Consider the following 18,107-nt stretch of genomic DNA (forward strand, 5'->3'; position numbering starts at 1 on the left):
ACACACATGCTCCTAATGAACCACTTCAGCACGGTGAAATTGAGAATTGTGCAGTCGAGCTGCTTAAGCAGAAACCTCTTAACGCTCGCATTGGAGCAGTGGCAATGAAGTGTTGCATGGAATCGAGGCGAATCTTGTTAACAAAATCTGCTCACGCCACATTTCCGAGCTATAATGTTGTCAACAAATATAACCAAGACACTTGTACTCCGATCCATGCACTGGATAACGCTATCGACTGCTAACAGCCTAATTAAAATGCGTACAATGTTGCAAGGCGTTCACATTTTTAACGTGAAATTGCCACATTAGCCGCAGACTTTAATGAAATAATTATTTTTCACATTTATATGAGCAGGAAGTGCAAATGATTCCTGCTACAGCTTCGGCAACGTTCGACTGAAATATGCCAGCGTGGTGCGTTCGATTCGAAAAATGCGCTATTCTGTAGTGGTGAGTGGTGTGAAGAACAAGCAAAAAGAGATGGGAATGTGTTTGGAGTGTTTCGACGAGAAGTGCAACGGAGCACACGAAGTTATGCCGCAATTAAGCGAATTACAAATTGCGTTGCAGTCAATTTGGGTGGCGATGATTGACGATGGATGTGCTCGACAGGAGTGGTTGTAAAAGCATTGACGACTGGAAAGATGTTCGTGAATATACTTGTATATGTATATGTAGGTGTATATGCATATGTGTAATTACAGTTTACATGCGCAAATTCGAACCATAATGTTCAAGACTTCGTTAAGAGCTTTGAGAAATTTTTGAAAATTTATAAATGCATTTTCGAGTTTGAACATTATTTTTCAATACTTTTAGAAGAAGAGATTTCTTAGATTTTTCAGTCGGATAATAGTTTTTAGCCTTCGTTAAGGGGATTCGAAGGTTTTATGTTCGATAAGAATTATTACAAGTTAAGTATTGAAATATATTCTGTAAAATATGAGTTTAGAAATATTTTAAATTGAGAGTTCTGGTCCTAACCGGGTTTAAGTTGAGTTTAAAATCAAAAAATAGTTGAATTTTCTTATGTTATACATATGTATCATTTTGTATATATGTATGTATGGTATTATATATTATATTTGTCTCAAATCTTAAAAGTTTTCAGTGGAGAAAATTTTGGAAAATCGAAATTCTAACGATTAGATTGAAATCACTAAATATTTCTGAAGAATCCCTTAATGAATCTATATACGAATCTTTATACAAATAACAATATGTAAATTCTGGCATTAAAAATATAAGTTCGAAATTTCAGTATTCCAACATAATTTACCGACAAAATTTTAGTTTTGGTTATAAATTGGTTATATATTAGTTATATATTGGTTATATATTAGTTATATATTGGTTATATATTAGTTATTTATTGGTTATATCTGACTGCGGGAGGCAATAACAAACTTAATTTCGATTTTTTGAATGACACATACGTTTTACATTTCAGGTGACGATATGTATTAATACGTAGAAAGCCACTCAAGTAGACCTAAGCTAAAGTATATATTTTGAATACTGGAAAATCTCCGAATACATATTTTCTGGCTATAACTCATTGTTATTTCAACCTAAAGAAACCCAAGAAGTGAGTTAGTAAAAAAAAATTTAATATAAATATAATTCTTTCCATTAATGTAAGTCGACTTAAGCTATACTACATAATTTATAACGGCATATATCCAAGCATTCCAAGTACTAAGCACAGCACGTCAGTACTAGCAGGCAATTCCAAAAATTCATTTGATTATTTTGGTTTGCTGTTGCTTATTTTTATTTTGCCCATGAATGTAAGTATGTATGTACGTCGAGTGAAGGCGCTGTCGGCATCTGTCAACATTGCGAATTCTTGGAGTGCAATGAAACGCATATAAACCAAGTACTTGCGAAACGCCACAGACACACCATCAACTGCAATGTTGGATGCGTGCTTAACAGAAATTGGGGAACGTTTGTTGTTGTACTTTTATATATGCACACAATTTGCTTTTCCTTTTTCCATTCAAAAGTGTTTCTTTGTCTGCGGTGGCTAGCTGGTGTCCCGTTTGGTTGCCTGCAGCTTTGCCGCGGGCGCCTTTTGTTTCGCATACATATTTGAAGTGCATCTGCGGAGTGTGTCGTGCATTTGACGCATTTTTACACCAGCCTCAACGCCGGTGGCGCTACTTTTGCCGCGAAGTCTATGGAGGTGGTATTTATAAAGCCCAAACATGCACGGCAGGCAGCTTCTTTGTTCTGATCGTTAGCCACTTGGAATGCGAAACAAAACCAAATAAGCAAATTGTCATCGCCCAGAAGGGAGTGAATGTGGCGCAATGATTGCTTTTGCTGGTGGCCATCTTTAGTGTGGAGGTTATCAACTCCAGAGAAGTTTTGCTTTTTTTGGATTGTTCAACTTAACTACCGAATTTATATTGGTTTTTATAGCTTGAAGATAGTATATATATTCAGACCTCAGAGACCTTATAAAGTATATAGAGGTTTAAAAGATCAACGTGCCGAGCTGAGTCGATTTAGCCGTGTCCGTCTGTTTGACCGTCTGTTTTTGAAGTGTCGACCTATAATATTGACCTTTTCTCACCAAGAAGCTGCTCAATTGTCGGAACGACCCTTATCGGATCACTTTAGTATGAAGATGCCAAACAAACTGTACGATCGGAGTCAGGTTCTCCTAAATAACTAACAGAATAACTAGAGTAACACTGAATATGTTATAATTACCATATTACTGGCTTAGAATATCAACTGAAGTTGAGAACACTCATTGGATAAAAGTCTATATCAATTTTGGATTCGACTTATGTTGAAACGAACCCAAAAAGATTTTGCACCTTTATTCAACTAATATTATTTTAAGTCTTTTCTCGGTCTTGGTAACCCTACAAACATCGTCACAGTTTGCTAGATGATGTTCAGAACCACCACCACAGCTTTTGAAATCATATAATTTCGTTTCGTCTTAGTTCATCAAAGAAGATCAACAGGATTTCCAGAGATCTCAAAGCAATTGAAGCAAGAAAAAATATTTTCTTCTATTAAGAGACTCGACCAGTGTCTCTAAAGAAATGTGAACTCTCCTTTCACTCGAAATCGATAACGTAAATCGCCGACCCGACTTTGACAGTTGAATGCATCGGATAGGTTTGAAGTTTCGCAACTAGAAAGCCTGGAAATGTCAGATCGAAAACCTGTCAAAAAAGTATGTGAACAGAGTAGATATGTTTTTATGATTTGGCTATGTTTTTACAATTTATGAGATTAGCTTTCGCTCTAATTTCCATGAAACAATATTTATACATATCTAATATAAAACTTTGGAACTTCATTCTCTCTTTTAATAAGAATCTCTGTATAAGGACTTGTGTTATGCCGCCGACTATCCAAGCTCCAATTATTCATTACAGTTATTTTCGTTTTCAATTTATTGAAATAATGGAGAGAAATAGCTTAGACACGGCACACACACACCGATATGGATATACATATATAACATAAGCAACGCTGTCGTGTTGCATTTCCAGTGCCTTTTTATTACGGCAAATGACAGCCATTACTTGCATGCAATTTGGAGCACCGCCAAGTGTCCTCATGGAGGCAGTGCACCAACATTGTGGCGGCTTGCCTATTACGGCTTGTTAAAAACGCCTTAGCAACCAACTGCAAACACAATGCGCCAAGTCACTGGTCGTCGGTTATTTATTTATTCTGTCGCTGTGACAGCATGTCCTGATTCCGCCAGCCATTTGTGTTATCCTTACATTTTACAGTGCTTGTCTTTTGCTTTGCTTTTATGGATTTTAAACGGTAAAGCACTGGCAGTGCTACGGCACAGCACTTCGATTATTATCATATTTTATTTATCTTTTGGTGCAGTTTTCATGAAAACATGCCACTTCGTGTTGAAAAATCCTTTTAAAAATTATTACAGCCACCGCGCGCTTCACACACACACGATACATATGCATACATACCAACAGCATATATGCATATGTGTGTAAGTGGGTGAGTGTCTTTGTGTGCCTTGTGGAGCGCTCATGCATGTCCATTCTGCGCGCTTGTGGCTACGAGGCAGTGTGCCACGCCGTGCTGCAAGGACATGCGCTGCAATAACAGCTGCAGTGCCTTGCCTGTTGTTGTTGTTGTTGTGACTGTCTTGCTGTCACAGCGCTGGCTGATGGAGCCTTTGTGAAGCAGGTGCATGCATACGGTCCTCCACTGAGCTGGCGCTCATTAAATATTTGCACATCCTTTTTTTGGTTTTTTTTTTTCGTTTTCGTTTTGCTCATCACATTTTATTTTAATTTCTTTGCAGCTGTGTTCGTATTTGAATTTATTAATGGCGTTTTCCGTATAAAAATCCATTGGGAGGCAAATGGAGGTGAACATGTAATTTTAGCAAGGACTTTCACCTAGACTTTTGCATAGACTTTGCGCACGGAAGCGTTCAAGGACCGTTTGCGGTGTGAGTGTGGTTGGGCACTGAAATGTGTCACTTACGGGAATGAATGCGCTCAATTTTTTTAATATTTTTATTTAAGTAAAACATATACATATGTACAAATTCATATATGCGAATAAACTTTGTGCTATTTGAGGAAAACTTTTAGAAAATAAACCGGTAAGGTAGAATAATTTGCTTAAAGTGTATGCTGTAAATAAGAAGTTCTTAATTAGCATATTCTACTTTTATTTGAATTGAGCTTATATTTTAGTCAAATTTTACCTAGAACTGACAGTAAAATAATATTACTTTCGTGCTTCCTAAAGAAAAAACTTTTATGAAACAAGAGAAGAACTGTAAGGGGGACTAAGTTCATCGATATCAGACTACTACTCCAGTGAAGGAAATATAGCAGCCGTAACTGCGTATGTTCAAGAAGACCGTGGCGAGTTGATTCGGACTAACGTATGTACATATGTAACGACTTGGAACATTTTACGTCGAGATCTTAAGGGGTCAGTAGGGTAATCTGGCCTGTTTTTTGACATTTTTTTTTTCATAGAAATTTTTATTCTACAATAGAACTTTTTTCACATATCATCAGGTATATCGTGGAGTATATAAACACATTTTTTCGGAATTTTTTGATGACATCTATCGGAGAAATGGCTGCGTGAATGAAATGCGTTTTTTCACTTCCAGACACGATTTCTCATGTTCGGATCATCTGAAATAAAAAACCCAATTTATTCCAAAAAGTACGTGAATGGTTATCGTCTCTACTAGAATCATGAAAAAATGTTGATAAATAAAAAAGTAATTAACGTTTTTTTTATTTTTCCCCATTTTTTAACATAAATTTTGTCATAACATTGTCAATAAATTATAAAAAATATAGGGACGATAGCCAGACGTTTTGTAAACATTTAAAAAAATTAAGCATCCGCCAGTTTGAAGAAGTGTGTTTTGAGAAAAACGCGTTTAAAGTTTGAGGTGTGCACTCCGAGCGCTCTAAACGTCGAGCTGTACTATTATTTTTGAGGCTTTTTCGAAACCTTCCAAGAGTAAAGTGGGTTTCTACATTAATTCTAAGGGTATAAGGGAACACAAAATGCAAAAAAAAAAAAAAAATTTGGAGAAAGATTACCCTTCGGACCCCTTATATTGAAAACGTACAAAATACAGCTTGTGCAAGAAATGAAGCCGCTAAACCTTTTTTGCTTTGGAACGACATCGCTTCGCTCTATAGGTTCATGAAAAGTTTCAAGAAGACCCGACGTTTTCGAGCCAAATTTCGTTCAGCGATGAAGCCCATTTCTGGCAACAAGCAAAATTGCCGAATTTTAGACGAAGAGCAAGCTGAAGAGATTCAAGAGCTGCCATTTCATTCAGAATAAACAACGGTATGATGTGATTTGTGAGCTGGTGGAATCATCGGTCCATATTTCTTCAAAAACAAGCCCTTGAGAATGTAATTTTCAATGGGAACCATTGCCGCAATACGACAACCGACAATTTGATGCCTGAAATTGAAGCTCGTGATCTCGGCGTCATTTGGCTTCCCAAAATGACCTCACTTCTCATACATCGCACCAATCAACAGATTTATTGAGAGAACACTTCGGTGCGCAGATAATTTCACGTTTTGGCCCGTCGATTGACTACCAAGATTGTGTGATATCACACCGTTAGATTTTTTCCTGTGGGGTTATGTGAAGTTTAAAGTCGATGCGGACAATCCCACTTCGATTCCGGCCTTGGGGTAAAACATCACGCGTGTTATGCGCCAGTTACCAATCGATATGTTCGAATGAGTCATCGAAAATTGGTTTCAACGAACTGAATATTTGAGACGTAGCTGCGTCCAACATTTGAAAGAGATAATCATCAAATGATAATAAAAATTCCCCATTAAATTGTTTCCGTGTTTGTTCTTTAAAAAGGACGAAATGGATCACCCTTTGCTTATTAAAATATATACAAAACAAATATTTTAATTTCTGTTTTACGAACTTTGAACAGAGACTAAAAAAGCAAATTTCTGCTTTTCTATTACCATAAAAGTTTGTAGAATTTCATATGCTTTATATGTACTCTCCACTCTCATATACTATATACATATGTATGTACATGCATATGTACATGCAACCCATTTTCATTTCATTCATACAAACTTTTGCGCACACACTGCCATTTCATTGTTAAAGTTTATTTTCTGGTTTTTCCTGCAAAGTTGGAAATTTTCGTAAATTACAACAACAATAAAACAACAAAATACCGCAATAAAATTGAGAAAAGACACGAAGCTACAAATCTTGAGGAAGCGCGCTGCCTGCCCATTTTTATGACCTTCCTTCACGTTGTGAGTGACATCAAAGAGTTGCACTGAAATCCAGCAGAACATGTGGCAACCACACGCTGCACAACTTTAAAGCCACGCAAACCATTAGAAAAGAAGAGATTTGCTTTGTTTATGCCCACCACCAGCACCAGCGGTACCACCGATACCGCGCTTCGCGGTTGCACTCCAACACGCCTACCTCTGTGAACATATTGTTTTTGGCACATTTATGATTTCTCCCCGTTTGTTTGTGGAGGGAGGGCGTTGAGGTATGTCGAAGCGGTGAATATTAAGTAAACTTTGCGCTTAACCCAATATTTACTCAACGCACTGCAGCTTTGCTTTTCACCAAATCGATGGCACCGAGGGGGCGAGGGCGGTGTGCCCGAAACGGACTACCAAAGCAAAATGCTACGCAACGTGTGAACATTTTTAGAGACTCCCCTAGCTCCGTCCGCATAAGATTTAAAACAAACACACGCACGCATATATCAGCTTAAGTATATATGTACATTTGTATGTATGAATGTATGTATGTGTGTGTTGCATTTATGCGCATTTCTGTTAAATAAACAGGCCGTATTTTAATCGAAATTTGATGGATGCAATGTGCGGCGGCACAGAGACCAGCCGATAGTAGCTCCAAAAAGCCTTCGTTCACCACTCCCATTCCCCCTCTTTTTCAACAGCAACGTCACTTTCTTATCTATAGACTGCGGAGTTGTTGCAGATGTTGAAATATTTGTTTCCGCTTGATTGGTGTCAGAGTGCTCTATGCACGTACATGTGTGCGCAAGAGCACCAAAAGTCGGTATGTATGTATGTATGTATATATGGAAATATGTGCAGACATAAAATGAGTAAAAGTGTTTTTTATTATGTTGTAAATGTGTTGTTAATTGCTTGCGTCAATAAGGCATCTGCTTTTGTCGGGCTTGCAATTTCCTCAGCGAGAAATGCAACGCTTTCAGTCACAATGCATTTAAATGCAAGATGCGCTTGATTGAGTTATACTCGAGGGCTAAAATAATAAATACATAAATGAGTATAGATCTGCCAGAACATGGGTTCGTTAGAAGCCATGAGTTGCCAGTCCCATTCATCACAAAAAAAAAAATTAACATCAGCAGAAGACTTATCTAAGTTCTCCTCTGTAAGCTAGACAAAATTTCTTTTGTCATTCTGAGCATCTCAACTTAACTGCATTGATGTGATTTGAAAATAACGTGATGTATTACAAGCAAATGGTGGAAAAGATCGACGGATGACTCGATTTGACTTTTTATGGTAGTAATACTAATTTAAATGGGTAAAATTTTGCTTCCTAACGTGTGGATAACTTTAGTCAAAGGTATGTACTACTTAGGACTGGGAATGTAATTGAGAAGTAAAGTCCTCTCTCAACGAATAAAAGCCAAACTCTATAAGTCACCCATCATCTCCGTCCTGCTATATGATGCAGAGGCATACACGATGACAACATATGATGAGTCGACGTATCGAGTTTTCGAGAGAAAGGTTCTGCGGACGATTTATGGTCCGATGCGTATTGGCAACAGTGAATAGGGCAGTCAATGGAACGATAAGCTGTACGAGATACACGACGACATTGACATATGTATGTACTTAGTTCAGGGAATTAAGAGACAGCGGTCATGCTGGCTAGGTCATGTCGTCCGAATGGAAGAAAACACTTCAGCCCTGAGAGTATTCGACGTAGTACACGTCGGGGGAACCAGAGGAATACCTCCACTTCATTGGAAAGACCATGTGGAGTAGAACCCGGCTACACTTGGAATCTCCAGTTGGCGAAGACTGGCGGACATCAAAGGAAGGCCTATATAGCTTTAAATAATTTAATATGTCTAAGCATTTATATATGTAAGCCAAAGTTTTTTAAGGAACTTTCCCCCTTTTCCCCATTTAGGTTTTAATACGAAATTGTTATACATATGAACCAATTTTCCTTAGTTCCAAACATTTCTGAAGGCACCTGAGCTTCGATTTGACAGATCATCGAGGGGTGGATGGAATTTAACATACAACAAGCTGAAAGTGTGTGAATGTATTATATATATGTACGTCCCGGTATGTGGAAAAAAATTTACTATTTTTGATGTCTTCCATGCCGAGGTTGAAGCCATTAAGGTAGCAGTAGATTTACTGCTGCGGAGTGCAGTCTCCTTCAGAGAAGTGACCATCTACTCAGATAACAGAGCGACGATACTAGCCTTGAACTCACTAACAGTGGGTTCAGAGCTGGTCAAAGGGTGCCTAACCTCGCTATCAATAGCATCGAGTATCTTTGTGATAAAACTGGTATGTATGGGTGCCAGGCCACAGCGGAATCGTAGGAAATTGCTAAGGTTATGAGCTGGCAAGAAAAGGAACCCTAGAACCGCTATTGGTAGAATGGGAGCGGGTCGGTGCTCTCGTTTCCTCTTATGTTCTACTGTTAAATGGGCTTCGCCGAAACTTGGTCAGCGCTGGGTCACCATCGATATATGCGCTGTCGCCAAGATCGATCCCAAGAGATCCAGTGATCTTTTTGCCCTCAGTAAGGCTAGCTTCTCCCTAGTTTTGAAGCTTTTAACAGGCTACTGCCCTATTGGAGTTCACACAGTAAGGCTAGGAATCCCACCAGACGACATCTACACATCTTGTATGGAAGAAGTTAGAAGCCCATACTTTCAGACATACCACCGAGCTGGTTGGAATGGAAGTTAAATACCTGTGTAAATTTGTATTGGCTACTAAGCGTTTTGTAAGTTAGAACAATGGAGTTCTTCTTTTCCATGGCCTCATAAAAGAATACATAAAGTAGTCCACGTGCGATCTTTGATCAGCCATCTAACCTAACCTAACCTAACTCAAACAAATATTGAAGATCATAAAATTTCCTGCGTTTTATAATAAACTTAGCCCAGACTAAAATTGAAGATCAAATTTCCCAAAAATTACCGTTTCTGAGATAAAACTTTTAATATATTTTTTTTAAGATTTTTAAACTTTGTTTCGAATATTGTATTCAAAATTCATGTGTTCCAAGTAAAAATAATAGCAAGATGATAAAGTTTAATGCACCCTACGCGCCAAAATGGAAAATATTTATTTTTCTATGCAACTGCACACATACAAACACACACTCATAGGTGCAGCTCCCTTGCACGCATTAAATATGAATGAATACATAATAATTGAAAATTCGCCCCCACTGTCACTTACTCGTATACGGTTGTTGATTACAGTTGTGAGAGATTGCTTATTGCTCTGTGTTTTCCAATGTGCTTGGATTATAATTTATTTAATCAGTTTTAAGGCAGCAACAGCATGAAATCAAGCAGGCAACTTGGAAAAGGAAAAACACAGCATTTACTACAATAACAAAAGTGAATTTCTGTGAACCGGATGATGAGCGACGAGAGCAATGTACTCACAACGCAACTGACTCCCCGGTCTTTTTGTCATACAAATGCATTATATGTAGGGTGCAGATGAGTATAAATACTTGAATATGTATACATATGTATATGTATATACTTATTTATACCTTTGCTTAAAGTATAACTTACTGCCTCCTGAAGAAAATAGCGCCTCCAGCAGTAATGTCTCTTGGACCGAAACTAGTCCGAGCGGAAAGTGTGGACGTAAGCACAAAAATTTGATATTTTGAAGTAAAATGGGCTAATACTACAAAAAATCTGGATGGTATGGCAAATCTGACGGCATTTCGAAGTCATATTTGTTAGTAAGAAGAGTTCAGCTGTCACCGTTTAGATATTTTACGAAAAAGACAGACAAAATCTGACTTCTTTTACGCATCGAGTGATGTTGTACTTTTAAAGTTTCATAATAAAGGAAGCTGCATTCCGAAAACGGACATCTGACTCAACAGCAGTAAGTTAACAGTCGAGTTCAGTCCCGATGGAACGAGTTGCCTGGGTGCAAAACTGCAAAAGTCATGTGCAAAACGGTAGATCCGAAGCACACAAAATTCCTTTTGGCATTCGATAGAAAAAACTGTAGGAAAATGATCAGAATGTTAAAATTCGTGTAATGCGAAGGCAATCTAAAAGATGACTACTCTTAATGAAAATAGTAACTGAACTCCATTTGGTATCGCAAAGGATCCAAACTGATCAATGCGTGGCTTATTGGTTTACCAGACTGACCTAATCTAACATATTTTAATGTATAATCACAACCGTCGGTACTTCGTCGGCAATTTCTAGCTTGCGAGTCGATTTCTGAATTGAAAAGGCTTGTCATAAAATAATACCACACTACAAAAACTCCCAAATCCCGGACCCGTCGGTGTTCGGAGGTCAGATGGAGACTAGGTTTGAACCAAATTTCGAAAAATAAATGCCAGGATATATGCATGTTGGAGCATAGCCAAGCCGAAAAAGAACTAGAATATAGCATTTCAGAATAACGTTTTAGACCAGTTTCATGCTCCGATTATATGAGAATCTCTCCATTTTTGCTGTGGGGTTAATACTTCCCATCTCTTCTCGAACTGCAGCATGCATATTTATTTGTTGCAACTACTGTGGTGGCATATGACTACACAAATAATGCGTTCACATAATTTTTTAGTGGAAAGGGCGCACTGCTTTTATGCGGCATTTATCAGCTGTCGGGGAGCTTACGACTCCCAACAACAACACTGCAGGCAACAGTAAAATCGGGGACTGCGCGTATATATGTATGTGTGCGTGTGTGGCAGATAGCTGCCTAGAACGACAACCATTGCGACAATGCTCACATAAACGCCCCATTCATTGCACTGCAAAAACAACAACAGCAACAAAAACAATACAAATGAACAACATATGCGCGGCAACGCAAAGCGCCACATGAGAAGGCAAAAGCAGCAGCAGAAGCAGCAAAAGGCAGTCAACACAGCAACAGCAAAAAGTAATTATAAAAAAGCAACAACAACAATTGTCTGTAGCAGTAAAAGCTGCGTTTAGTGCACATAAACAAACAGTGGCGGTAAATAAATTACGCTGACATCGCACTAATTGGCGTGGTGGGGGAGTGGCGACGCGGTGTAGCAGCCGCAAATAACAGCGAGCAACACACATACTAACGGGACAAAGATGCTGCAGCTGCAACAACAACTTGTACAATAAATTCACAGCGAGCAAATAGGTATATGTGTGTGTGTGGGTGAATTTGTGAACGAAACACAAATTGCTGGTGCACACGGACGTGTCGCATGCAACGTGTGAGCAATGCACTAAAATGTGCCACATGCAGCTTCTTCGGCGCATAATCATTCATTGCCAAGTGCAGCGCAAGTTCGTATTGCCGCAAGCTGTCGGTTGCAAGGTGCATATTTTCGCCCTCTCGCCGTTACTCGCATACATATGTATATGTATGTATGCACATAAATGCTGAAATTTATGCATTGTCATTGTGTCTGCACGCAGACTTATCACTCGTTGCAATGAATCGAAAGTAAAAGTTGCAGATCTACACATACTCGCTAATGGCGGCCGGCATAATTAAATTCTGTGCGATTCTATTGTTCGCGGAAAATTAAAAATTCATTAAAATTAATGAAAACCTTTATTGTTTCTTATTTTGGTTCACATTGTGGGCGCATGATGCTGAAATTGATAAAAGTGAAACTCAGCTTTTTGCATAGGTGATTGCCTTGAAGGCATGCGGCTGAGATTTTTTTGCTGAAAATAGTTCGCATTACTTAAAAAAAAGCAAGAAAAAAGGTAGCTTCGACAGTAACGAAGCTTAAATATGCTGCACAGGTGCATTTACTGTAGAATAAATGTGTATAAAAATATTTTTATCGTAATTCTTATGGATAAGTTTGTATGGGAGCTATATAATATAGTTGTTCGATCTGAACAATACGTTCGGATATTGTAGCAATGTCTTGAATAATGCTCCATACCAATTTATGGGAAGGTACCTCGTCAAATGAAGAAGTTTTTCATACAAGAACTTAATTCCGATCGTTCGGTTTGTATGCCAGCTATATGCTATAGTAGTCCGAACTGGACAATATGTTTGGAGATTGTAGCAATGTATTGAATAATAACGCATACTAAATTTTGAGAAGATATCTCGTCAAATGAAGAAGTTTTCCATACAAGAACTTGTTTCTGATCCTTCAGTTGGTATGTCGGCTATGTGATTCGACACAAGCGGTTCCAATAAATGAGGAACTTCTTGGAGAGAAGAAAACGTGTGCAATATTTCAAATCGATATCTCAAAAACTGAGGGACTAGTTCGCGTATCTACAAACAGACGTACTGACAGGTGGGCATGACTAAATCGACTCAGATCGTCAACCTCCGACGCTTCTTTCTGGGTATTACAAACTTTGTAGCTTATATACCCTGTAAAAGTTTGAAAGTTTCATGCGCCTCAATATAGTCTGTGAGACCTTTAATTTAAGCTTCAAGTTACTACAAGTTTATGAGACAGAGCATTATCATTAAGAGAAATTAGAAAGCTTATGAGCTGGGTCTGCTTTGAGTCTGAATTTATAGCCATTTTTGATCAGCCCGTTCCTCATTTGTTGCATGTTGTAACACAACCGAAGATTTCTTATTAATATAAGGGGTTTCAATACAACACTACAAAAATAGGTCGATCGGGACAGCAAACGACGCACATATTTTTCCCGCTTTTTTGGCATTTCTCTGTAGTAAGGTTTGCCATATGGAAGGATAAACGATCCAACAACAAATCGAAATCATAAAAATTTACTACCGAAATTAGGAGTCTCAAAAACTTGCGTCTCAACTTTAAGAGCTATCATTAGTTCCGACGAGAACTACGAGTATAAGTGTGTAGAACAGCCTGTTGAAATTTGAAAGCAATCGGTTCAGTAGCAAGTAGGACCCGGGCCGATCGGAAAAACAATGTTTTGAGAAAAACGCATTTAAAGTTCAACAACTCCGAGAGAGAGGACTCCGAGGCGCTTTAGGAAACTCGTTATAACTCCCGAAATATTTCGAATTTCTGTCTGAAATTTTCACAGTATATTTTCAAGACATTGTACTTTCAAATTAAGCAAAAAAACGACTACCTTAATTTGGGAACGGCTGATCCATAGTGCTAATTATTAAGTTTTTTTATGTTTTTTAGAACTTACCTTGCATAGTGCGACTCCAGTATCTAGACGATCCATAAAATTTTCCGCATTTATATTTAAATCTGGATAGAGCGTGCTCAACCACTCGGCCAAGTCCTCCTTCATCGCTTCCAAGTATTCCTCGCTCGATTTGAAAGGCCGATACGGCCGGGCCTCGAGCATTGCCATTTTTGTTTGTCTTTAAAAAATACTATTTTGGTTACAATTAATGCACTAACCGACCGACTATGCTTTCAAGAGTTCGTTATTAAGTTTGATTAAAATTTGTCAATTATCGCTCGTATTTAGAAGTTTCGCGTTTTTATTTTAACAATATATATTAAGTAATTATTTAATGTAAAAAAGTGAACAAAAAATAAACAAAAAACAGTTCGTTTGTATATTTTATTCGCTTGCTAACTACGTCATGAGTATTATTCACATATCTAGCCTTTATTATTAGATTTTTTTTTTTCTAATTTTTTGTGGACTCGTGTTTAATGTGGAAATTCGTTTTGTGACTTTAGTTATTGATAAAATAGTTGGGTACTGGTTGATAATTCATTATAATTCGTATATGCAAAGTTCTTGCCGCGCACTTTATATTGCATCAATGTTATTGGGGGGCGTTCACATGAAATATCTGCAATGGAAGAATAGAAAAAAACGGGTTAATTAGCAACAGACCAAAAGTGTAAAAGATATACTTGTTTATTATTATTATTTTTTTTTATTAAGAATTAAGCTTAACTTTTTATATACTACTCATATATATACGTTATATACTATATATTGTATATACATATATTGTTTCATACACACATACATACATATGTATAAATTTGCGCTCTGATTGACAGTGCATTTAACTGCATTAAGAGCTTTTCCATTAAAGCGCGGTACACCTGTTGGCCGGCAGCAAAATAAAGGGAATTAAGTCACTTGATATCGTCAATGCGTGTCAGATAACCAGCGGTTAACTTAACTTAAATTGAGCAAAAGAGAAAAAACTCAGAAAAAGAGGTAATGAAAATGTAATTTTTTATAAACATAGGTTGAATGGGTGGTATCACAAAAAGGGTTTTAAGGGTTATCTGACCTCAGACAGCAAATTGTGACTAATTCATAAGTAACTAATCATAATAGACATTATTTTCATACTTTTTCTAAAAAATTATAATAGTTCTCTGGTTTTTATAACAATGTTGGAAAAGGCTTACAGTGACTCAGTTTTGTCAAAAACAAAGTACAAAGCCTTCAAAGACGGTCGAGGGATTGTTGAAGATATGCCTTCGACCTCTTCAATTGATGAAATTCCGTTCGAATGATTTTAGATATATTTTTTTTTAATAATTTCATCAATTGAAGAAATCGAAGGCATGTCTTCAATGGTATGGTACTTTCAAATCGTCAGGGTAGTGTTAGAGAGATGGCAAGAGAACTCGACATCTCTCGTGAGTCCGTTCGAATGATTTTGGTGGATATTTTGGGTATGAAACGCGTTCTTGCTCGACTCGTTCCGATAAAGCTGAACTTTTTTTCAAAAAGTGTAAACAGGTCTTTTGGACTGACTTTTTCAAGCGAATTCCGATCCCACATTCATGGAGGGCATTATAACTACCGATGAGACATGGGTTTATGAGTTTGGCATGCAAACAAACAAGTCAACAATGGAGCGAAAAAAGACCCGAAACCAAAAAAACGACAAAGGCGCGCAAAAATCAAGGTGATGCTCATAATTTCTGGTGACAGACCGTCAATAAGGAGTTCTATTTGGCTGTGTTGAAGCATTTGCATGAGAACATTCGTCGCAAATGGCCAGAATTGTGGAAGAATAATGCATAGACTTAAACGATGATAATGCACCATCGCATCGAGCCCCGATTGTAATCGACGTTAGGGCTAAAAACGCAAAAAATAACATTCATCAACCACCCTATGCACCAGATTTGGCGCCGTGTAATTTTTTCTTCTTCCCCAAACCGAAATTGGCGCTCCGTGGAACGGGTTTTCGGTCGATCGAAGAGATAAAACAAAATCACAGAAGGAGCTGAAAGCCATCCCAAGGACTGGAAAAATCGTTGGCATAAATGTATTACATCTGGTAGGTATTACTTTGAAGTCGACAAAATAAATATTAATGAATAATTAAATACTTTACGTTTTATTTACAATTTTCGGATATTTTTTTGTCTGATTGCCTAATATGCCAAAATAATATGCAAGCCAAAGAAGAGTTATACTACACAAGAAATTCACACTCCCTGCTAATATTTTATGTATTACGCCACTGAATAAGCGAAAAGCCTGTGGATTTAAGTAAATATACGCCTATGCCGTGTGCACAAGCAATTAGCTTCGATACTCCTCACTTAATGAGAAAGCTTACTTCCAGATAGTGTAAAGACAAACCGCAAAGTAATAGCTTAATCGTTTAGTAGCTAATCGAGCATGAGGATTTGCGGCTTTTGTTTTTTTTTTATTTTTTATGAGTTAATCATGACACCCCTAATTATGTAAAGCGAATATTGGAAAAACAAAAAATCTGAAAAGATAATATGAAGCTGGATGGGAAGAGGAATATTTGCTTTACATTCCTTTGACATAGTAACTGAGGAATGAAGAAGATTTAATTAAGGCAATTTTTAATAAAATATAGATTTTTAAAAATGAAAGAATGGAAATTTTACAAATGTGATATGAAATTAGTTTGACAAAACGCTTAAATGGTTTTTCTCTAAGCTTAACGCTTTCAAGTATCTTTGAAGATTTCAATCATTAAATAAAGTTTTCTGCATTCAAAAAAACTTCATAAATACGAGCTACCACCTGAATACTGAATGCATTTTATTTTATATTGTGCAATAATTTTTGGTTCGATTACTGTTTTAATTTCAATATCATTAAATATAAAAAATATATGGATATAAATAAATATATTTTGAATTTACTTCACACTGTTATGCAGTTATTAATGCTACGAAGTCATGCCTGACTATTTTTAATTAATATCGCTAATATAAGGGGCAAGGGAAGGAACGTTCGATTTCTCATAATTGACGCTTGAATATTTCACGCTGGACTGCACACGATTTTGATTACTCAAGTGTTAAATATGAAGTAAGTGAAGCTCATAGAAGATCTCTCACCCGTCTTGACAGACGAGATATACATACATACATATGCACATACAGACATGTATTTTGTATCATGAAAGGTTTGTGGATATAAATATATAAAGATATATGTACATATGTGCATATAAAGGTTCGTATATTCCTCACATGTAAATCGCAGCGTCATTATGAACACCGGAACGGGTGCGCCTTCACTGCACAAAGCGTGTATCTAGAAGCAGACCCATGGGAACTTTTGAGACAACTTTCCTTCTCTTTGAAATTTTACCGCTACAAAGGTACAAGAGTATTCTTATGTATAGTATATTGTATTATATAAAAGTTGTTAATAATCAAAAATAAAATATACTGGCCCCTAGTTGTTGTTAATAGATATTCATTCAACCATGTTTAATAAACAAGCGCTGAAATTTCTCTGTGTGTAAGCATTACATTAAGATGAGGAATGAATAATAATCATAAATATTTCAAAATAAAAAAAATTTCAGTCATTATTTTAATTTTAATCTTTGGCACATTTCCTAAAATTTTTCACTTGTCACAAATGGCTTTGAATAAATTATGAAACAACTGGCAACCCTTGTCAAAAACAATAATTACATAATACAGTAATTTAATGTGCATGTTATAATATTTTGTTAAATTTCATCGATTCAAAATTTTTTAAGCAGGTGGCAACACCCAAAACACTTATTTTCATCTTTAAAAATCTAAAATATATATACTCGTGGTGCTTCTTGGTTTAACATATGTAAATTTTTCATGAATTTAAATTTTTTTAACAGGTGGCAGCAACCAAACAAAAATTATTTACAACTTTAAAAAATCTAAAACCTATATACTCGTACTCGTGGTGCTTCTTGATTTAACATACATACATATGTAAATTTTTCATGGATTTAAATTCTTTTAACAGGTGGCAACACCCAAAACAATTATTTTCAATTTTAAAAAATCTGAAACCTATACACTCGTGGTGCTTCTTAGTTTAAAATATGTAAATTTTTCATGGATTTAAATTTTTTTAACAGGTGGCAACCCCCAAAAAATAAATTTCAACTTTAAACTGTCTTAAA

At 36.8% G+C, this 18,107-nt stretch overlaps 2 protein-coding genes across 5 annotated transcripts in view; one reads left to right on the plus strand and one right to left on the minus strand.

Annotated features, from left to right (window-relative positions):
• LOC105224932 (calcyclin-binding protein) overlaps positions 1-18,107 on the plus strand; it is a 233,180-nt gene that overhangs the window by 148,209 nt on the left and 66,864 nt on the right. The gene's annotated exons all lie outside the window — the stretch shown is intronic.
• LOC105224934 (GAS2-like protein pickled eggs) overlaps positions 1-18,107 on the minus strand; it is a 147,013-nt gene that overhangs the window by 64,004 nt on the left and 64,902 nt on the right. For all 3 annotated transcript variants that reach the window (XM_011203199.4, XM_019989751.3, XM_019989750.3), the window contains exon 3: positions 13,916-14,537. In XM_011203199.4, the coding sequence (XP_011201501.2) occupies positions 13,916-14,083 (168 nt within the window). In that variant the 5' untranslated portion in view covers positions 14,084-14,537. The remainder of the gene's footprint in view (positions 1-13,915; positions 14,538-18,107) is intronic.

The sequence above is a fragment of the Bactrocera dorsalis genome, chromosome 4 (assembly GCF_023373825.1).
Source record: "Bactrocera dorsalis isolate Fly_Bdor chromosome 4, ASM2337382v1, whole genome shotgun sequence".
NCBI classification, from domain to species: domain Eukaryota; kingdom Metazoa; phylum Arthropoda; class Insecta; order Diptera; family Tephritidae; genus Bactrocera; species Bactrocera dorsalis.